We start from the raw sequence: 20,928 nt of genomic DNA, 5'->3' as shown, positions 1-20,928 counted from the left end.
CGCACTTAGGGATTATAACCCTCAGGCAGTAGAATTCTCCTTTCTGTTTTGCGAAGAAAAGGAGCTGAACACATTTTGCAGATAACACCTTTGTATATTTTTAATGCTTACTGGGTTATATCCTATCTTCTTTTTTCTCTCATTCTTTTGCATATTTTGGAGTTTGACAGCTGAACTCCGCCATTTAATTTGCATATGCAACCAAAGTGATTTTGAAGGTGTTTTTATTTAATGAATTGTGATTAATTGATTAATATTAAAGTCGTAAAGCAAGTTATAACTAATCGAGTGAAGTGTAAAGTGAAGGGGAATACAAAAATGTATTACATTCCCACGACAGCCGGTTCTACGTACCGGAATGACTCGGGTTTTACCCGACCAAGGGCTGTTGTTTCGGCGATCTAACCCCGTTTAGGTCGGCGAAGTATCTCAGAAGTTGTCCGTCCATAGGGCTACATTCACTACGTATTCTCCTACTCAGGGCTGGCATCGAGTCAAACCCAGGGCCAGAAACCTACACCTGCTGTGTATTCCGGAGACGATTACACCACAACTCCACCTCAGTCAAGTGTAATGCCTGCGAGGGGTGGAGTCACCTCAGAGACTGCTCGGGACTACGGACACATAGACAGTGGACCACGTCGTACGTGGCCCCCCGTTTCTCAAACAGAGCAGCCTCCACGGCTAACCACCATCCGCCCGAGCAGCCTCACACACTCACACAGCAGCCGCACACAGTCACCACAACACAACAACATAATAACACCACAGACCGTACCACAGCCACTACAAACCACATAACACACACAACCGCACCACCACCCGCCAACAACTCCTGGTTCCCCCTACAATCTGCACGGTATGTCAGACCAGGATATTCCGTAATGTGACATCAGTCAAGTGCAACACCTGCCTTGGCTGGTGCCACTTTAGGGCATGCTCAGGTCTGCGTACCACGCGAGATTGGACTGGGAACTTCGAAGGCCCGTGTTGCGCTGCTCGGTCGCAGACCCCGAATGCGACGCCCCCCGCCACCACCACAGGGCGGCAATCACCACAGCAGCACACACAGCCAACGGCGGCAAGAACATACACTTCACTTACACCCCACATCACGACACGTCTCCCGAACCACATGAAGCTCCTTCAATTTAACTGCAACGGGCTACAGAGCAAGATTGAGGATATAACCGTCTTCATGTGTCGGCATGGTATATTGATAGCTGCGGTCCAAGAGACGAAGTTGCACAGCAATTCAACTTTGTTGAATTGCGCCGGGTACAACGTGCACCGTCGAGATCGCGAGCGAGATAATGGTGGTGACTTAGCGTTCATCGCGCACCACACCGTGCAGTATCGTCTTATCCGGTCAGGCGATGTCGAGCTCGAAATATTTAACATATACATACCCCCTGTCACCTGCTGCCCGGCAGGATATCACCCTGATATAGGTGCGCTCCTCAGAGGTGAAAACCGTATGGTAGTAGGTGACATTAATGCGCACCACGATCTTTGGCACTCAAGCCTGTCAAACGATCGTAGGGGAACAGACTTGGCTGAGCAGATAGACGATTCGACATTCTGCACAATGAACGACGACGTACCCACCAGGATTATGGGTAACTGCAGTAGCTCGCCAGACATCACAATTGTGAGCGCTGGTCTGATAAACAGCATAACATGGCGACCTATGCTGACTCTAGCATCAGGCCACCTACCCATAGTCATCTCGATAGATAAACCAACCGACTTTGCCTCCGCCAAACACCGGACCTATATCAACTGTTCTAAAGCTGATTGGAAAGGTTACGCGGAGTTTACCGAAAACACCTTCACAGCGCTCCCCAAACCAACCGACGTCCATCTCGGTGAACGTAAGTTCCGCAGGGCTGTCACTTCTGCTGCAGCTCGCTTCATATCGGCAGGATGTATATCAGACCCACGTCCAAACTTCCCTGCCGAAGCGGCTGTTCTAGCCGATGAGCGTGATAGCCTTCGTCAGGCCGATCCCGGAGATCCCCGTATCAGGGATCTCAACGCGGAGATTCGGCAACTAGTAAACGTACATAAGCGGAAGAAGTGGGAGGAGCATCTGAAGACCTGTAATTTCACCTCTGGTGTGAGCAAGCTTTGGTCAACCGTGAGGTCATTGTCTAATCCGACGAAGCACGACGACAGAGTCGAAATTTCCTTCGGCGACCATGCCTCGTCGGACCCGGAGCGATGCGCGAGCTATTTTAGCTGGCAGTTCATACCGCATCCTCCGGTGGACAAAGCCAAGCGTCGAGTGACCAGAAGGCTGCACAAACTGCCAACAACCTGTGCCCCCCTTGCTTTCACTTGCGGTGAAGTTCAGGTGGCCATCGGGAAGTCGAAAGCCTCCAAAGCCATGGGTCCCGACGGAATATGTATGCTGATGCTGAAAAATTTGGGTCCTGCGGGAGTAGCGTACCTAACGGAGGTCCTCAACTTGTCATTGGCCACTCTCATCATCCCAGACATCTGGAAGGTGGGGAGAGTGGTCCCACTGCTCAAACCGGGGAAACCTGCCAACAAAGGAGATTCTTATCGTCCGATAACACTCCTTTCCCCGGTAGCGAAGACACTCGAGGCCTTGCTACTCCCGTATTTCACAAACCACCTGACCCCAGCGAAGCATCAGCATGGTTTCCGTAAAGTGCACAGTACAACAACAGCATTTAACGCCATAAACACTCAGATAACTCGTGGCCTTAACCGAAACCGTCCCTGTGAGAGAACGATTCTAGTAGCCTTGGACTTGTCAAAGGCGTTTGACACCGTCTGCCATTCCACGCTACTAGAAGATATAGAGGCCTCCTCTCTCCCACAGAGGCTCAAACGGTGGTCGGCAAATTATCTGAGTGGTCGACATTCGTCGGTAATGTTTAGAGACAAAACGAGTAAGCAGCGAAAAATAAAACAGGGGGTTCCTCAGGGTGGTGTCCTTTCCCCGCTACTGTTTAACTTTTACATTTCAAAGCTCCCTCAACCACCAGAGGGAGTCCCGATTGTCTCCTATGCCGACGATTGCTCGATCATGGCAACTGGGAATGGAATTGATGACCTGTGTTCGAAAGTAAACGGGTATCTCTCCGAACTTTCTCGCTTCTTCACTGCAAAGTGTCTAGCCCTCTTCCCTACGAAATCCTCCGCGACCCTGTTCACAACCTGGATGAAGGAGGTCAGGCTACCGCTGGGGATTCACGTCGATGACACACCAATTCCGACGGTGAATAACCCCAAAATACTCGGAGTAACATTCGACAGACTGCTCTCCTTCTCTGCGCACTCAACCGCTATTGTCAATAAAGTACAGAGCCGCAACAAGGTCCTCAAGTCGCTAGCCGGCAGTACTTGGGGCAAAGACAAAGAAACGTTGCTGGCAACATACAAGGCAATAGGCCGGCCGGTTTTGAACTACGCAGCGCTAGTGTGGTCGCCTGGGACTAGTAGGACGCAGTGGACGAAGCTACAGACTGTACAGAATACCGCACTCAGGACAGCGACAGGATGCCTCCTGATGTCGCCTGAACACCACCTGCACGGCGAGGCGCAAATGCTCCCTGTAAAGGAGCACAATATAATGCTCTGCAAGCAGTTCCTGATCGGGAGCCACAGAAGTGGCCACCCAAGCAGACAGCTGCTTGCAGAGGAGCCCTCGCCTAGGCACGTCAGGAGGCATCTATATGAACTGACGGACGAAGTCCAGAGGTTCATTAAGCAACCTCTGGACCCGACAGCGTACCGACAGGCCCTGAACGGCATTCACAGGGACTCAGTCTCGAGTTATGTAGACTCTAGACCTGTGAATGCCGTTCTAGGCATACCACCCCCGGACATAGACGAGACGGAGCTTCATCTGCCTCGGGAGACACGCACAACACTTGCACAACTTCGCTCCGGTTACTGCAGCAGGTTGAACTCCTACCTGAGTAGGTTGAATGAGGATGTGCCGAATGAGTGTCCGGCATGCGGAGAGACCCCACACGACTCGAAACATCTCTTCGCATGCCCGGAGAACCCGACAACCCTAACGGCCTTGTCCCTGTGGACAAACCCCACAGAAGCTGCACGCGGAACTTGACGTCAACGACTGAGATACCAACCGTCCTGGGCGGGGTTGTTGTAGCCGCTACAACAACAACAAAAATGTATTGGTGAAGTGGTTGCTTTAAGGAGAATAGGAGTGATAAATGTAAGCTAATTTCCGAATTTTACAAAAAAGGACATATTTCAAACCCAATTTGTAAATAAATAAGTGACCAAAATTTACAAAAGTGAGTGTTAAAATAATGCGTAGACCCTTGACTACAAGTGTGTGGAATTTTTTTTGGATCGGGCCACCAATTTGGACGGAATAGCCCTACCCAATTTTCCCAAGCCCGTATACCCAACAATCTCTCGATCAGTATAAATTTGAACTTCCGAACAATATTTTTAACATGTAAATTTGCATGCGATATGTAAATATGTATCTATATTTAAAATAACGCTGGATTATCTACACTTGCAGTATTATCAATTTTAAAAAAAAAGTACTTAATACAAACATGCGCAGGCTACGAAAGCTATCGATTGAGTTCACACGATCTCGTCGGTAATAAGTCAGCCGACTCGAAACAATCGAAACACATCTCGATTGAACAGTCGGGCAGCGACTCGATTATTAACTTGATTGTAATTTTGCAACGATGGCGATTCTCTCGATCGTTTAAACATCTCGGACTCGCCCATCACTAGTACACTGAGATTCCAGTCTTTGGGCATGCATGCATCAGACCAAATTCTGCTTAAAAGCTGGTGCATGCATTGAGAAGTCTCCTCTACATGTCTCAAGTGTGTTCTGGACATCTGTTACCAGATTTCCATCTTCATCTTCGCAGGAGCTAGCCCCGGTCTTAAAACCATTTGAATCATAAAATATCCTTGAAAATGGCTTTCAATAATTAGTGCATATTTTTGCATGTTTTGAAGTAAATGCATAGTTTTGCATATTTTGCAAAAAATACCCGTTTTTACCTTCCTTTTATTAGCTCGGGATGTAACTATGTAATATTGATGCGCCTAAAAGATGCAGCGATTTCTATTCTCAAGTTACATACCTGATGACAGTACGAATGGCAATTATAATAGGGAGGTTTTAGTTTTTTAAACTATAATTTTTTTATTGCATATTTATTGCGCATATTTTAGAATATTTTACAAAAAATGCATGTAGGTTTTGCAAGACTTTGAGAAAATAAATAGAAATGCCTTCCGCGTAAAAGCAAATTAAAAGTCCAGGAGCCCATAATAGAGTTACGCTGGGGTGGGTCCCTGGGCATGAAAGGTTTGAAGGCAACGAAAGGGCTGACTATCTCGCAAAATGTGGATCCCAAACGCGCATGTATGGTCCCGAGGCTTTCTGTGGTACATCTAGAGGATACACTGCAAAACTGCTTGGGAATTGGGGAGAATCTCACTGGCGTAAGTCAAAGGGAATGAGACAATTAATGAAGTTCATAACTCCTTCCAGGAGGAACTCAGAAATACTCCTTTAACTCAGCCGGGAGGGTCTAAAAACTCGTACAGGCTACCTGGCAGGGCACTGCAAGTTAAGGTATCATCTGATACACCTTGGGGAACGAATATCTTCTCCATCAAAAATTTGGAAAATGGCACCCTCTAATGTGTTTAATTTCTTAAATAGCCTAAGGTTGGAGTGACTACAATTCGGGTTTAAAAGAATCTATCTCTTCTTTACGTCGCAGCGCGAGTATGCACGACGTAATAATAATAATAACTAGGGCTCGGAATCTTACCCATAATTTTTCCCAAATATTCATTTGAATATCTTCTCGGATAGCCAAGCGGCCTTAAGGCACTCTCTTCTACCGCTGTTAGATCCCAACTAGAGTAGGATTGTAGGAGAGAGTTGGCCTATACCTTTGATCAATACGAAATTACCATAATATAGGTCCCAGGACAAAGGGACATTTACGGAAACGAGGCAGCTGACGAAATAGACCGCCCAAGGATGACGCTAAAGACACTCGGCAAGCCATTCCTGCAAAATGTTTCAGAGTGCAGCTGTCTCTCTGTATGACGTACTGATATTCATTAAAGCAGCCAAAAGGCTGCAGGTTGCACGTGTTGTGAAATCAAAATGGCAAACTTGCTAACTGCTGGTCACTAGGATGAAAATCCACTTAAACCAAGCAACCATTCATTTGAACCACTATGAAATTGTGAATGTTTCTATTTCCACAAGATTGTAACTGTCTGCTTGATGCTTGATTATAAACTAATTTTATTTAAAACATTTTATACATAAACTAGCAGACCCGGCGAACTTCGTCCCGCCCAAAATTAATTTTTTTATTGAAATATTTGGTCCAACGTTTTCGCCAGCAACTCAAGTTTGTTTGGTTTTGTGGTCGACAGAATAACCTGACGAAAGCGTTATACCGGGAAGAAGTCCTTGCGGCTCGACAGTGAATCGTCCTTGAATCTGTATAGTATAGTTGGTCGCATTTTACAAACTGGTGAGTATCATTGGTCCACATTCTGTTTAGTCAACGTAAAGCAAGGACCGCAATGGTTCTGAAGTTGATTTAACGGGAGTAATTTAACTTTGATCCCTGTGCCTCAGAATCGACAATTTTTAGCAATAACTCGGTTCCAGCGCCACTAAAAATTATCATTAAAATCGTTTCGGTCATTTAGGAGGAGTTAAGTCACCAGAATAAGTCTTTTACTTACTGACACTCTTCGGCATTTTTTCCCATACAAAAAAACTCTCACGCATTCGTTATACGGAGAAAATGCGCAACATCATCAGCGAAAAAAATTCTCAAAAATCAACGGTATCTTATAGCCATTAAAAACTTGCACTTTATGATACTGAAATTGAGTGAACTACAAAACTGCATACTCAAAATTTGGTACAAAAAAATTATTACGAAAAAAAAACACTGTATTCTGGGTGTATATATTTATAGATAGGTAAAAGTTTCAAGCACCACTTCCCTTTTCCAGTAGCCCCAAAATCTCTATACCAATTTCCAGGACATTACCACAAATACTTTCAGAGATATACGGTATGAAAAATTCGATATTCATAGGTGATGCCACGCTCCCTTAATATATCCAAAGTCTGCAGTAGGTGTCCAAAATTTAAAAAAATCGGTACAGCCGTTCGCGAGATCACCTCTTATAAAAAGAAGGAGCTTCTCTTTATATAATTAGTGTAAGTAACACAGGGCAACACCGATTTCGATGCGGCAAATGTTGAAGCTGGTTTTAATGTTTCCATCAGCTCCAGATTTTGAGAAAAATGTGGTGAAAGTGTAAAAAAAAATCGCGTTTTTTGCAATATTTGAGAAGGTCTAGCAATGAAACAAAAGGTGATAGAACCTTCCACTTAGGCTTAAATTAAGGCTTGGACTTCTGACTTCAATCCCTAAAAATACCATTCCTGCACCTTGACCCTGAGTTTACCTATAGTCATTTATTTAACAGCTAACACTGATTTTTACACCATTTTTGACGATAAAAAGTAAATGAGTATAGGTGACCATTAGGGCAAGGTGCAGGAATAGTACTTTCAGGGATGGTAGTCTGTAGTTCTAGCTTTAATTTAAGCCTACGTGGAAGGTTCTATCACCTTTTGCTTGATTGCGGTAGGAACTCAAACTTCCCGAAATCAGTTATTCCTGTTCAACAAATGACTATAAGGGCTGGTTTCTCCAACTCAACTTAATTAAGCCAATTTTTTCGACCCAGTCAAGAATAAGCTGTGTAAAACGTAGGCTAACTTTTGACTTAAGTCCAAAAGTGGCTAAACTGAGTTAAGTTGAGTTGGAGAAACCAGCCCTAAGTGACCATCAAGCAAAGGTGCGGGAACTTGCTTTAATCAAAGCCTAAGTGGAAGGTTCTACCCCCTTTGTTTCTTTGCTAGAGCTTCTCAAATATTGCAAAAAACTCGATTTTTTGACAATGTGACCTCGTTTTTTCTTAAAATCTAGAGCTGATGGTAACTTTTTGCTTACGGATCCGTAATCAGCATAAAAAAATCTGTCAAAAATAGCGTTAACATTGCTGCATAAAATTTGTTTCCATTTTTGTTGGCCTGTGTAATAAGTATTGTTAAATAGCCAATACCCGCATGTTTGCGGCGCCTTCAGCCAAACATCTTTCGAACTGTAAAACAATGACTCGATTCGATTGAAGATTTTTTGGAATTGATCGGTTCTGGTCCACCTATCAGAAAAAATATCATATATGTTAACCCAGCCAATAAGCTACCTACGTGCTAAATTGCAAGCAAATCGGACCACTGTTTCTCGGAGACTGTTTCGAATAGTTCGGTCTCTGACCCACTTAACGGAAAAAATGAATCCTATATGCTAAAGCATCGTTCACTCAAAATCGGTACGCATGAAATGGGTTATATCTTATTAATAGGTTTTCAGAAAATAATATTTAATATGTTAGAATAAAGAAAAAAAATCCGTTATAGATACATGTTAGCGAGAGTTTCATATTTTGCTTGGATAAATAAATAAGATACAATTTCTTTGATAATGATAAAAATTTTCTGAACACCCGTTCTAGAGACTTGTGTAGTCAACTTGCTCTACTAAACTATCTTAAGTTTATGTTTTTCCACGGCTCGCACATCTCTACTAATTTTGTTTTAAATAAATACCATGTATTTTTCGATTTGACTTAAATAGGTCATATTCGTAAATTGATGACTTCCAGAACTTTAATCACATCATTGGCTTCAAACCGATTTAAAGTTACCTGTGAATAATTAGTTTTCATAAAAACCCACCAACACTTTACAAAAGGTCCAAAGTAAATGATACAATGAAATAACACTTTGTGCAAGCGCTCCTTCCAGCATATTTCTAGGGTCTGATCGAGTTTTAATGAGACTGCCTCGATTCTCTTGTCATTTCATAGCCTTTTGACAACTGTGTCAACTTCTATAGATTTAGTTGTAAGAGGATATCACCATGTTTCGTTTTAGCTTAAAACTTTTAACATGGGAGTTGACCAAAGTCCAGTTTTAAACATGTTTTATTAGTCATTATTATAAAATACCACATTTCGTGTGAACATTTGGGTAATGTAAACGGGTGCGGTTTTTGTTATAAAATGTATTTAATCTAACAGAATTTTATATATTATAACTCGATAAGGTTTAAGTCTTGCCATATCTTGCATTCGCTAAACTGTGGATAACCGTTTTCCAATTCTCTCGCACGATCTTCTTCTGATAAGCCGTTTTTTCCTAATTCAGGTAAAGAGCCTTATCCTTAAGCTTGTGCGAAATGATGTCTTTTAATGATTAGCTCACCCCGTTAGTTTAAGCAGAAGGAATCTATTCATTGATTTTTGGAGGATAATTATAAGTTTTTGGTATATTTAATTTTAATTTGATTTTTGATCTCGAAATTGTCGGATCTTCAACGAATTTGTTCAACATTATTTTTTGAGCAGCAACTTCCAACGCGAATAAAACTGTCAAATAAAAAGCCAGTACTATGAAATTTAAACCTCATAATGGTAGATCTATTGTCTTACGATCTGCATTGCAACTTTTTAATACATTCCAACAATTGCTGTACAGAAATTGCTGGAACGCGTACCGATTTTGAGTGAACGATGCTTTAATCTAGGCAAAAGGCTACCAACGAACCAACTGCATAATCTGCATATATGCTAATCTGGGCAAAAACCTACCTATGCACCAAATTTTAAGCAAATCGGACGATAAATACGACTTTTTCGAATAGATCGGTCCCTGGTCCACTTCCCGGAAAAAAAGCATCCTATGTGCTAATCTAGACAAAAAGCTACCTAGGTACCAAATTTTAAGCAAATCGGACCATAAATACGATTTTTCGAATAGATCGGTCCCTGGTCCACCGGAGGGTTTTCCCAAAATTTTCTTTCTTAAAAACCTTCTCCTGGCAATTACGAACAACTGAAAAAAAAATTTGCCAAATCGGCCCAACCGTTCTCAATTGATGAATTACTATACATTTTTCACACCATTTTTATATATATAGATATTAGGGTGGACCGAAAATCCGCTTTTTTAGAATTTTGATTGTTAATAGCAAAAATATGGTTAATTATGCTCTAAAAACAATCTGTGTGAAAGATGACAATTTTTGGTCAATATCTTAGGATCGCCCAAGTCCATCAAAGTTCAAGTGCAAAAAATTCTTTTTCTTAGCTTACTTCGATTCCCTATAAAAAAAGGTCCTTACACCAAATTATGTAGGATTAATACTTTCGAAGATACTTGCAATTTTAGTAAAAAAAAAACTGTATTAATTAATGTATTTATTAATTTTTATTGAGCACGTTCTACTTTGATGGACTTGGGCGAGACTAAGATATTGGCCCAAAATTGCCATCTTTCACACAGATTGTTTTTAGAGCATAACGAACTATATTTTTGCTATTACAAATTAAAATTACAAAAAAAACGGATTTTCGGCCCACGCTAATAAATATGTATTGTATTTGGAAGCGAATTGTTTTCGTTATTTTCTCGTTAAAATACACGTGTTATTTTTTTATTGTACTGGCAACAAAATATTAGGAAAATATTTTAATTGCATATTTTACTTGCTTATAGCGCATATTTTTGAATTTTGCGTGTATATTATATGCACATCTTTTAGATTTTTTAATGCATGAGATTCCGAGCCTTAGTAATAACCAACAACCAACAAGATGGAGCCCCACTGCTCATTTATGCACAGGCGATGGGGAGTTGCTTGATTAAACAGGGTTGAGGATCGATTGCTAAATTTTTCGGAGGTCCGTTGTGAGTGCAGCTTTGCGATGTCAAACTTTCGCCGCGTTACCTGACGCACATTTTTTATTGCACAGAGGCGCATGCGGACCTTAGCTGCAAGAAGGTAGTGCACCGAGTCGATGTTGGCACCTCGGATAGAGCGGACGTCAAGAACGCTCGAAGCGTATCTTCCATCTATCACAACATGTCATGAACGCTGAATTTTTCGACTGTTAGACCAAATATGTCGTCTTTGCCTACCCTGGCTTTAAAGTCGCCAAGTACGATTTTAACATCGTGGTGGGGGCAACGCTCATACGCTTCTCCTAGGCACTCATAGAAATGCTCCTTGGTCTCATCGTCCCTCTCCTCTGTTGGGGCGTGCGCACATATTAGGTTAATGTTGTTAAATTTTGTCTTTATGCGGATTGTGGAAATTCGATCACTGATAGGGGTGAACCTGGAGACAAGTGTCGGAGTCTCCGCCCAACCACAAACCCCACACCAAATTTGTGCGCCATTTCATGGCAGGTGTAATAGATGTCGCATGCTGCAAATTTTTTACAGCCATGCCCCGTCCATCGCATTTCCTGTACTGCGGTGATGTCAGCCTTGTATATGTCTATGAAATCTAGAAGTTGGATAGAGACACCTTCCCTAAAGAGAGTCCGCACATTCCAGGTGCATATCCGTAATTCGTAGTCCTTGTTTCGTTTGCGGGGGTCGTCAACGTGTGGGGATGCAGTTATCCAAGGCTTGTTTAGTCTTTTCGTTGGATATATTTTTTACGTGGCGGGTCGCAAGCCCAGCGCAAAACCATTACGGCGTGGATGGTTTTTCAACCGGATACACATTTATATAGCGAGCCGGTTGCTCCAACACAGACGCTCGCTTGCATCGCCACCTCCTGGTGAGCAGACGCTGCAGACTTCAGTGAGCCCTTAAGCCGAATAAGTCGGAGTGGCCCCACCGCAGCTCCATCTCAGCTTCATCTTAGGTGGTAAAAATATTGAAAACAATCCACAAGAGCTCTTCTTTGAAGGCGGGTAAGGTTGGATTTATTGCACACGGCCTTAGCCAATGGATTTGGGTGGAGTGGAATGGAATGGATTTGTGGGTGGCCGAAAAAATCAAGATGCTTTCCATTTCCAGACAACTGGTCAGGTACGAGCATGATTTTTAATTTCGACCAAACTCAAATACATTGTTTGTTGGTCCAAATAATGAGACACGTATTTTTTCTTTTGCCTCGGAAAAATTTTTCGGCCGAATTAAACGCGATTTTGTTTTTCAGGCAAAAATCAACTTTTCGAATTGACAGTGAGAATGTTTTTTTTAAAGTGCCCATAACTTTCTCAAAATTTAATAGATTCCAACAATGTTCTTACTCAAATGTCAGTAATTCTTGTCACTTCAAGATAGAATGATATAATTATTGATTATCATTATTTAAAATTTTTTATTTAACAATAAACCAACAAACAATGTATTTGAGTTTGGTCGAAATTAAAAATCATGCTCGTACCTGACCGGTTGTCTGCAAATGGAAAGCATCTCAAAAACAAAATTTTTCCAAGCACTCAAGCAGTATTGCCCATTGTGCTTAAGGCCAAGAGACAGGATTTAGAGGAAACGGATATGTAGGTGGGGTGGGAATTCATTGCTCCTCTGCAAACTTACCAGGCTCCTTTATGCATTTTAGCAGTTTGTTGAGGGAAAGAGAATGTACCTCGTCCATTCTCAGTAATCCGACCCAAAAAGGTACCGTCGGAGTTTGGCGTAGGCCAGACAGCGGCAAAGAAAATGTTCTGTACTATCCTTGTCCTCCGAACACGATGTACACAGTGGATCGTCGATGATGCATATGTTGACCATATGTCGGGCCCCATGGATTGTGCCCCGTGGTCAGTCCTATCAGGGCTCGTAGATCACTCATGTTTTGTCTGAGAAGTAATTTTGCTACCACCTTGTCAGGCCTTTTCAAGAAACACTGGGTTATATTGCAGGTGTCAATAGTGCACCCGATCGTTCCCGCCATGCTTGGCCCTAAAATTGGCTCTGGTCAAATTGGGCGTTCCAGGGAAACGCAGTTCGCCAATTCATCAGCCAGCTCATTACAAGTTCAAGCTCATTCCATCTTGTAACGGATTTTAGCCCCAACTTACATTCCCGGACTAACTCTGAAGAGGCGCGAGCGGTTTTCAGGGCCCTTAGAGCAGCTTGGCTGTCACTGCAGATCGTGATTTTATGTTCGCGCCACCTTTCGCCAATTATTCAGTCCGCCACTTTCAGTGTTGCAAAGACTTCCGATTGAAATACCGTTGCCATTGTACCCAAAGTGGTAAAGCATCTAAAGTTACCGTCCAGAAGCCATCCAGCTCCAGTGCCGTTTTCAGTCTTTGAGCCGTCGGTATAGAAAGTTTTCACCGAGCTTCCCAAAAGAGTGTCTGGATCTCTCCATTGTTCCCTTGTAGGAAATCTTACAAAGGAGACTCCACGTTTCAATTTGTCATTTGGTGCCAAAAGCAAAGGATATTGCTCCGACAACCTTCTGAACAAATCTCTAGGTGTGTATAGAGGCATTTCATATCACCGCGGCCATCTCTGTGCGCGACCTCTCAGGATTGGGATGAAAGTTGAAAAGATTGAAGGTCTAGGTGACATGATATGACGTAGGGTTGCCTATTTACACGGGACTTAAAATTTAAGAAAACGTCATACATACCTATCTTTAAAGTGTTATATCTTGGAAACCTTATAACGAAACTTAATGATAAAAAATGTATTTCTTCCGTCTTATTATGGGCTTAATTGTACATTTTTTACATTAATATGCGACGTATAAAAAACAAAAAAAATTAAGTAAACATTTTTCTTTTTGATTACAGCATTTTTAAAAATTTTTATTTTTACATAAAAACATTGTCTATAATGTCAACTTCAAGTAATACATATGTCTATTTATCATATTGCTCGAGCGTTAGACGTTCTAGAGAAATGCCTCTATAGCACTAATGGGCACTGCCTTGCCCGCGAGCAAAGCTCTTGTAAGCTTACCATATATTTTGTATAGGCGCGAGCAGAGTAAAACCTCTCTCTGGCCAACGCTGTTCTATAGTAACTTTTCCAATAAAGAATCGCAGCGAGAGCGTAAAATCAAAATAGAGCGTAAAATTGAGAAGAGAAAACTAACAGAAAAAGTTATTGAACACAAAACTAGCAAAAACTTGCAAGTGAACAGTTGTTGCACTGTTTTGGCACATTTTTGCAATTTATAAATCAGTTTTAAACTCTTTCCTTTACACACAAGCACTTACACTGCCCAGTACATCATTCATATTTTGATTTCCACTCATTTTACTGTTATTTACGCTTAACCAATTCAAAAAATGGCGGCTTTTGACATTTTTTCTCGTTCTTCTTCTGCTAGGTAATTTCTGCTAGTAAAAATTTCACTAGCAATAATTTGCAGTTCTCCCGTGTTATTATGCTCTCGATTAAGTGCCCTCTTGCAAATTTTGTGTTATTATACACTTCGAGTATAATTTAGTACCGAGTACAATTTAGTACTGACTATACTTACTATACACAACTTCTGTGCCCGGAACTCCGATCGTCGTGCTACAGACCAAAAGAGTGCAGTCGGCACATCGTTTTCATTGCCTCCTCTTGGATCGCTAAATCCAGAGGCGGAAAATTCAACAGGGCATTAAGAGCCGGTAACGACGTTGAACTCATGGTGCCCGTATTGCCTATACACACGCTCCTTTGTAGCCTGTTTAACACAGATACCGTAGTTTTAACCGTGGTTCTGCGCCACCATACTGCAGAAGAGTACGTGACGATTTTCCTGACTAGAGATATGTACATTAGACTGCATCACCAAAAAAAGTTGCGGCTTTTCCGCCAGGATGACTAAATTTATTATATTTTAAGACGTCCACCAAAATATTTCGTAAAAATATTAAGATCTAAGTGAGCTGGCCCGATTTGAAAATACCTCCAAAAATGAAGTTTTTTATGAATAAAAATAGTTTCTTAAAGAACATTTTTTAAAAAGTTCCCTCAGAAGACAAATTGGAATAAGCTTAAAAAATCTGCATAAAAATATTTAAAAATCTTTTCAATGGAATCGTAAGAATGAGATTTTTGATGCTGTTTTTTTACTTTTTTCAAAGATTGATTTACGAAAAACTTGAATAACTGGACCAAAAATTTTCTGATTTAGACTTATGGGATCTCAGTAGAAAGGTATTTTCACACCGTTTTTATTTCTGGCCAAAAACAGCGTCATTCGTGTCCCATCTTTTTTTTCGAATACCAAAGATCTTAATTCAACTTTGAATGAGGTTCGTTTCTCCTACCTTTCTCTTCCATCCTTTGAGTAAGTTTATTAGCAAATAAATGAAAAGGGTGAGAAAGTACCTTTCCAATGACACCTCTTAAGTCTAAATCGGAAGAGTTTAGGTTCAGTTATTCAAGTTTTTCTTATACCAATCTTTGAAAAATGCTAAAAACAGCATCATTACGATTCCGTTAAAATTTTTTTTAATTTTTTTTTTAATATTTTTATGCAAATATTTTAAGCTTAAGCCGTTTTGTCATTTGAGGGGATTTTTTCAAAGGAAATCTTTAAGAAACTATTTTTATTCATAAAAAAAAACATTTTTGGAGGTATTTTCAAATCGGTCTAGCTCACTTAAGTCTTAATATTTTTCCGAAATATTTTGGTGGACGTCTTAAAACATAGTAGATTTTATAATTCCAATGGAAAAATAGTACCGATTTTTTTTTGTATGGGGAGTGATGCAGTCTAATGTACATAAATACAAAATACCATAGCCGGTCTGAGACCCCACTGTCCGAAAACCTACAGCGTTCGATTTACTTTCAGCTCGACGTGAATTCTCCATGTCAGCTTCGTATCTAGAGTTAGTTCACATCCACGAAAGGACTTAGGTTTACACCTCTAAGCACTGGAAGGTTGAGACCTTCCAATTTTCTTTTCCGCGTAAACAAGACTAGGGTTGTCTTGCTGGAATTGACAGCAAGACCCCTGAAAGTGCACCATTCATCAATATTAATCAGGATTCTCTGTGTCTTAATACAAACTTCCTTGAGAGATTTACCTGATGGCAGTTCAAAAACATCATCCGCGTAAGCTTGGTTGTGAACGAAATCTGGCATTTCCGTTGGTAGGGAGTCCACTACCAAACACCAAAAGAGAGGTGAGAGCACTACACCCTGAGGGCATCCTCTCCCAACCTCTGCCATGGTCCAAAAACCAACTGGTTGGCAACGGAAAAGAGTTCCAGAATAGATGAATCATCGCCTATCCTGTCCCGCTTCCCCGTTGTCGTTTCGGGTGCAGAGTCAGAGACCGATGGATTTTGAGTACTCACCTTGGATATAGCCGCATATTTCTTCTCATTTGGCCTCCTCCTCTTCAACTGCCTTGCGGTCAGCTTTTCACTCGTTTGAGGATCACCAGTACAGGATTTCTCCGTACCGGTACTCTCCTGCTTTGGACCAGGTTTAACTGTTGTTGCTTCCATCTCTGATACCAGTGTCCGTCTTGAAGAAGGAGAAGGACCATCTAGCATCTCCACATCTGTCACAACCTTGGTTGCTTCAGAAAGTATCGATGGTAGTTCGCCCTCCACCTCATTCAGAAGTAGGCTCTGCATTGACAGTGTCAATGTGCCGTCTTCCACCAGTAGCTTGGTTCCACCGATACCCTTGCTGCCAGTCTCGGTCATAGCGCGGTGAGCTTTGAGCCTGCACATCCGATGCCCATGCTTGCTGGTTTGAAACTTTCAAATATGTGGCAACCTCCACAAAAATATTTTCGGCTACAAGCCTTTTAAACCTCTTTCTTTTGACAACCGTATTGCAATATTTCCTTTATCCTATCAATTTACTGGAATTTTAAAACAGGTGACAACTCTCTATGTTTTTTCTTTCTAGATTTTAGATAGACCTCAAGCAATACATCGGTGAAATCGGTGCATTCAATTTCATGCATTAGTTTTCGAGTGATGCGCGTACAAACATACAGACAGACAGACAAAAATTCTTAAGATTGTTGATTTGGCTTCTATTTCTCTATTAAAGTCCCCCCGTTTTAATTTTCCTTTAGTATATTTTATGTAGAGACATCGGCCTGTTACAATTTTATTGTATGTATGTATAGATGGTTTCCACAAAGTTTAATGTACTAATTTATTTTTTTTGATATTTTTATTACACGCAGGCATCCACTCCCAGTGAACTTATCCATTCGTCCTATACATATCGAACAAAACCCCGAATCGGACAGCATGTAAGCCACATATCTTCAAAAGTGACTAATTTCTATAATCTTAAGAATCATCTCTCGAATTTTATGAATAGAAAACCTTCGACACCGTCAGCACCAGCGACGACAAAGAAACCGCGAAAGCCGAACGTTTTCATTGATGACGAGAAGTACGCGATGGCCAAAACACTTGTCGCTCAGAATGCATCGACAATGGAAATTGCGCGTTCTCTTAATGTTTCACAGATGACAGCTTGGAAGGTGCGGGATGCCATTGTAAAAGGCTTGCCCTTGTCGTATCGCAACAAAAGAGATGGGCGCAGTGCCTCAAATGGCTCGAGTATAAGTGGTGAAACGCCCACGAGCGCTGTACCGGAAAGTGTAGAGTCACAGATGGCTCATCAGCTTCTATTGCAACAGCAGTTACAACAAGAGCAGTACCGGCAGGAACAATTACAACTGCAGAAACTGCAGCAACAACAAACACAGCAAAAACGATTGCAACAACAGCAACAGCTGCAACAACAACAACAGCAAGAGCGCATGCGTCTACTACAAAGACAACAACAATTAAAAGCACAACAAAATATTCAAAAGCAGCATCAGTTACACGATCAGTTGCAGCGTCCGCAACAACAGCCAGAAAAGGCTCGCAACGGACAGCACTACGCAGCGTCACAATCATCTTCGCCGCCAAGGTACGAACAGTCTGCTACCAGCGCCATCGCTGCAGCACCGGTAAAATTTATACATCCACGCCGTCGTTTGAAAGCGGCCGAACGGGAACAGCGAGACAAGGAAATCACTCGAGAGATACTCGAACTCATACGTGAAGATAGTAACATTCAGTATTGGAAGGTATCTGCGCGACTAGCCGAAAAAGGCTTTCCCATTTCGCCCTCTTCGGTGTGTCAAAAACTCAAATCTATGGGCATACATCGACGATGGAAGCCCGGCGATAAACCACCAATGATGGTAGACATCGAGCAGTTGAAAGCGGTTAATGCTATAGTCGGCAATCTGGTCAACGCGCCAAACTCTGCCGAAGAAGGCTATGATCATCAATTCGAAATGGGGGGCGCACATTTTCTTAGTGCCTTTACTCGATAAATCATAAGCAAAGGGGTAGACAAGACGAAGAGCATACATCTATACATACATATGTATACATTGTCGAAAATAATGATTTCATAAAAATGTGTATTGACTAAACAAAGATTGCATACATACATATGTATGTATGTACATACTGTGTACATGTACATAAGAGTATAAATGCATGTATGCGCAAACAAAATGAACAGTATATTTGGGAGGCAACATGCAGTATACGAATGTTTAAAATATACATAACGTGAGATATAAGAGTTATTCAAGTAACTATCAAGTATTCCCTTTTTAATTGGTGTCTTATAAAATGGCACAAGTATATGTAGTATGGTTTATATTACAGGTATTTATAATATAAAATTTTAAGTTCATATATTCAGTATTTGCAGGAATTATACAAATTTTAAGTTATTAGTATTATGTGAGTCAATAAAAAGCTACATACATATATTATCAAAAGCAAAACTCCTAATGGATAAAACATTCCAAATTTTTACCCATACGAAAAAAAGAAAAAGCCATTAAATGGTAGACAGCTTCCATTTCAGATATACAGCTATTCGCATACGTAAATATTATTCCACATAAAACTCTGTTTTTGCACACGTGCAGCGAATTATACACATACACCTGCGTTCAACTAATTAGCACCGAAATTCAAAATAATATTGTTTGCAACTTATGTTTATTTATTTATTTTTAATAACGCAGGTGTATATACATACTATGTATTTATTTTATTCTTGTAAGCCAGAAAACAATGTCCATCGAAGTATTGAAGCTTAAAGTAAGTAATTAGAGTTCTATCTATATACTAAGAATGCACATGAAAGACTAGCTTGATCAAAACGTAAAGACATTAGAAGACCCCAATAGCTAATACTTTTTCCAGATATTAATTGTATTAGTTTTATTATAAATATTTAAAATGCTTTATTTGTAGGGCCTATTTCAACTTCATATTTCTAGATATATATTTACATATATAATAATGGCTTAATATATGTAATTGTTAAAATTCTTACAGCAGCTTACTTTACAAATGGTACGGGTTTAAGAAAAAACTAAATTTTTACTTTTTTAAAATACACCATAATTTTTTTTTCACTTCCTCGGAAATTTAGTCTACACCTACACATCTCAAACATTTTCTGAATATATGAAGGATTTGTGTTCCAAAATTTTACCGAACTTTGCCAAATTCAAAATTCATTGTCTTCCACTAAACGTATCATTGTAATTTTTTAAGGCTGAGATATTTACTAGAAACCTGCGTACCCTTGGTATTTTAATTTACAAATGTAAAAATAATATATAATTTCCACTACACTTTTATCTGAAACACCTGTTTTTAACCGACTTCAAAAAAGGCATAAGGTTATCAATTCATCAGAATGTTTTTAACTTTTCTTTATCAGAAATGTGGTACCACAAGGGTGGTCCCATACTAATTAGGTTTAGTTCCGTTCATTGCGTCATGAAGAAAAAACTGTACTCCTAAATTTTTATATGAGCATGCTTAGCAGTGTTTTAAATAATTAATATAACAAACATTCATATCTATAAAGTATAGAAAAGGAAAGTAATAGTAAGTGCGTAATTGTTTAAGATAACCATTTTTTGAAGATTTTTTTTTATAAAAATAATTATGTATGTACTAGGCCTTTATTAGGTCTCGAATATTCTTGGCAAATAATCTCGGAATTTTCGGGATTTGTAATTTGCACTGATGGCAATAATAGAAACTCTTTTTTCTTGACCAGTAATGGCTATATTTCTTTTTTTACTTAATAATTAATATTTTTTTTTTAAATATCTAGCTCGTTATACATACATACATACCAGGGATGTTGCGAATGTTTGCATTCGCATTCGTTATGCAAATGCGAATGTGTACATGGGCAGAGAATCCACTCTAATATTGTTGAAATGGCTCTAAGTCTGTCTTACCAGGGTGCGGACAATAACCGGTTTTTAGCTTAAGGCGCTACACGGTTAGGTAGTATATCAAGCAAATTGATGGACCTTCAACAAGTACTGCTAAAAGTCTTATAAGCAACCTAGAAATAATTTTAGATTCCTCCAGTGAAAGCGAAGGCTCGGATGTAGAATCTAGAGACATTAGAAAATGTGAAATTAAAGCTCAATTGAACTCCTATCTTAAAGAAAAACGAGCTTATCTTGGTGAAAATCATCTCGATTGGTGGAAAACTTAACTAAAATTACCTTTTTTGAAATATAATATGCTTCTTTTGAACTTTGACTACTAGATTGAAATACTGCACTATGGTCTGGCAGTTACTATTTCATGGCCAAAAGTAATTTTTTAGAGTATCGATAAATCGTTTTTTTTGTTGTCCCATCCCTAAACTAATTCTCCAGAATAAAAAAGTACATACTCATTATTTTGTTAAAAAGTTTTCCCATTGAGGTATCAGCTGTTAAAGTTGACATTTCTACTAAAAGTTTAAAAATTTATTTCTTTCGTAGGTAGTATTATTGTAGTTCGATATAGTATGAGTCTTCGAGTGAGAAAGATACTTCAAAAAAGAGAAGGGAAATTAATATTTGTAAGATTAACAAAAAAGAAAATTAACATATGAAGTAGAGCTATAAAAAATTGGATTCATTTGGCGGTCTTCAAGCTTTGTGGGCAATAAAAATGTTCAATTTAGAGTTCGTGGGCTGGGAATCATGT

The 20,928-nt window shown here is 40.2% G+C and overlaps 1 protein-coding gene across 4 annotated transcripts in view; it reads left to right on the top strand.

The window, feature by feature from the left end:
* LOC118734083 overlaps positions 1-18,440 on the top strand; it is a 197,557-nt gene extending 179,117 nt beyond the window's left edge. For all 4 annotated transcript variants that reach the window (XM_036463784.1, XM_036463787.1, XM_036463786.1 and 1 more), the window contains exons 7-8: positions 17,076-17,144; positions 17,216-18,440. In XM_036463784.1, coding sequence (XP_036319677.1) covers positions 17,076-17,144; positions 17,216-18,230 — 1,084 coding nt within the window. In that variant the 3' untranslated portion in view covers positions 18,231-18,440. The remainder of the gene's footprint in view (positions 1-17,075; positions 17,145-17,215) is intronic.
* The last annotated feature ends 2,488 nt before the right edge of the window (positions 18,441-20,928 follow it).

Source organism: Rhagoletis pomonella, unplaced genomic scaffold, assembly GCF_013731165.1.
Source record: "Rhagoletis pomonella isolate Grant_MI unplaced genomic scaffold, Rhpom_1.0 Rhpom_scaffold_00002, whole genome shotgun sequence".
Classification (NCBI taxonomy): Eukaryota; Metazoa; Arthropoda; class Insecta; order Diptera; family Tephritidae; genus Rhagoletis; species Rhagoletis pomonella.
The sequence above is the reverse complement of the archived record's forward strand: the minus strand, read 5'-3'. Positions and strand labels throughout refer to the sequence as shown.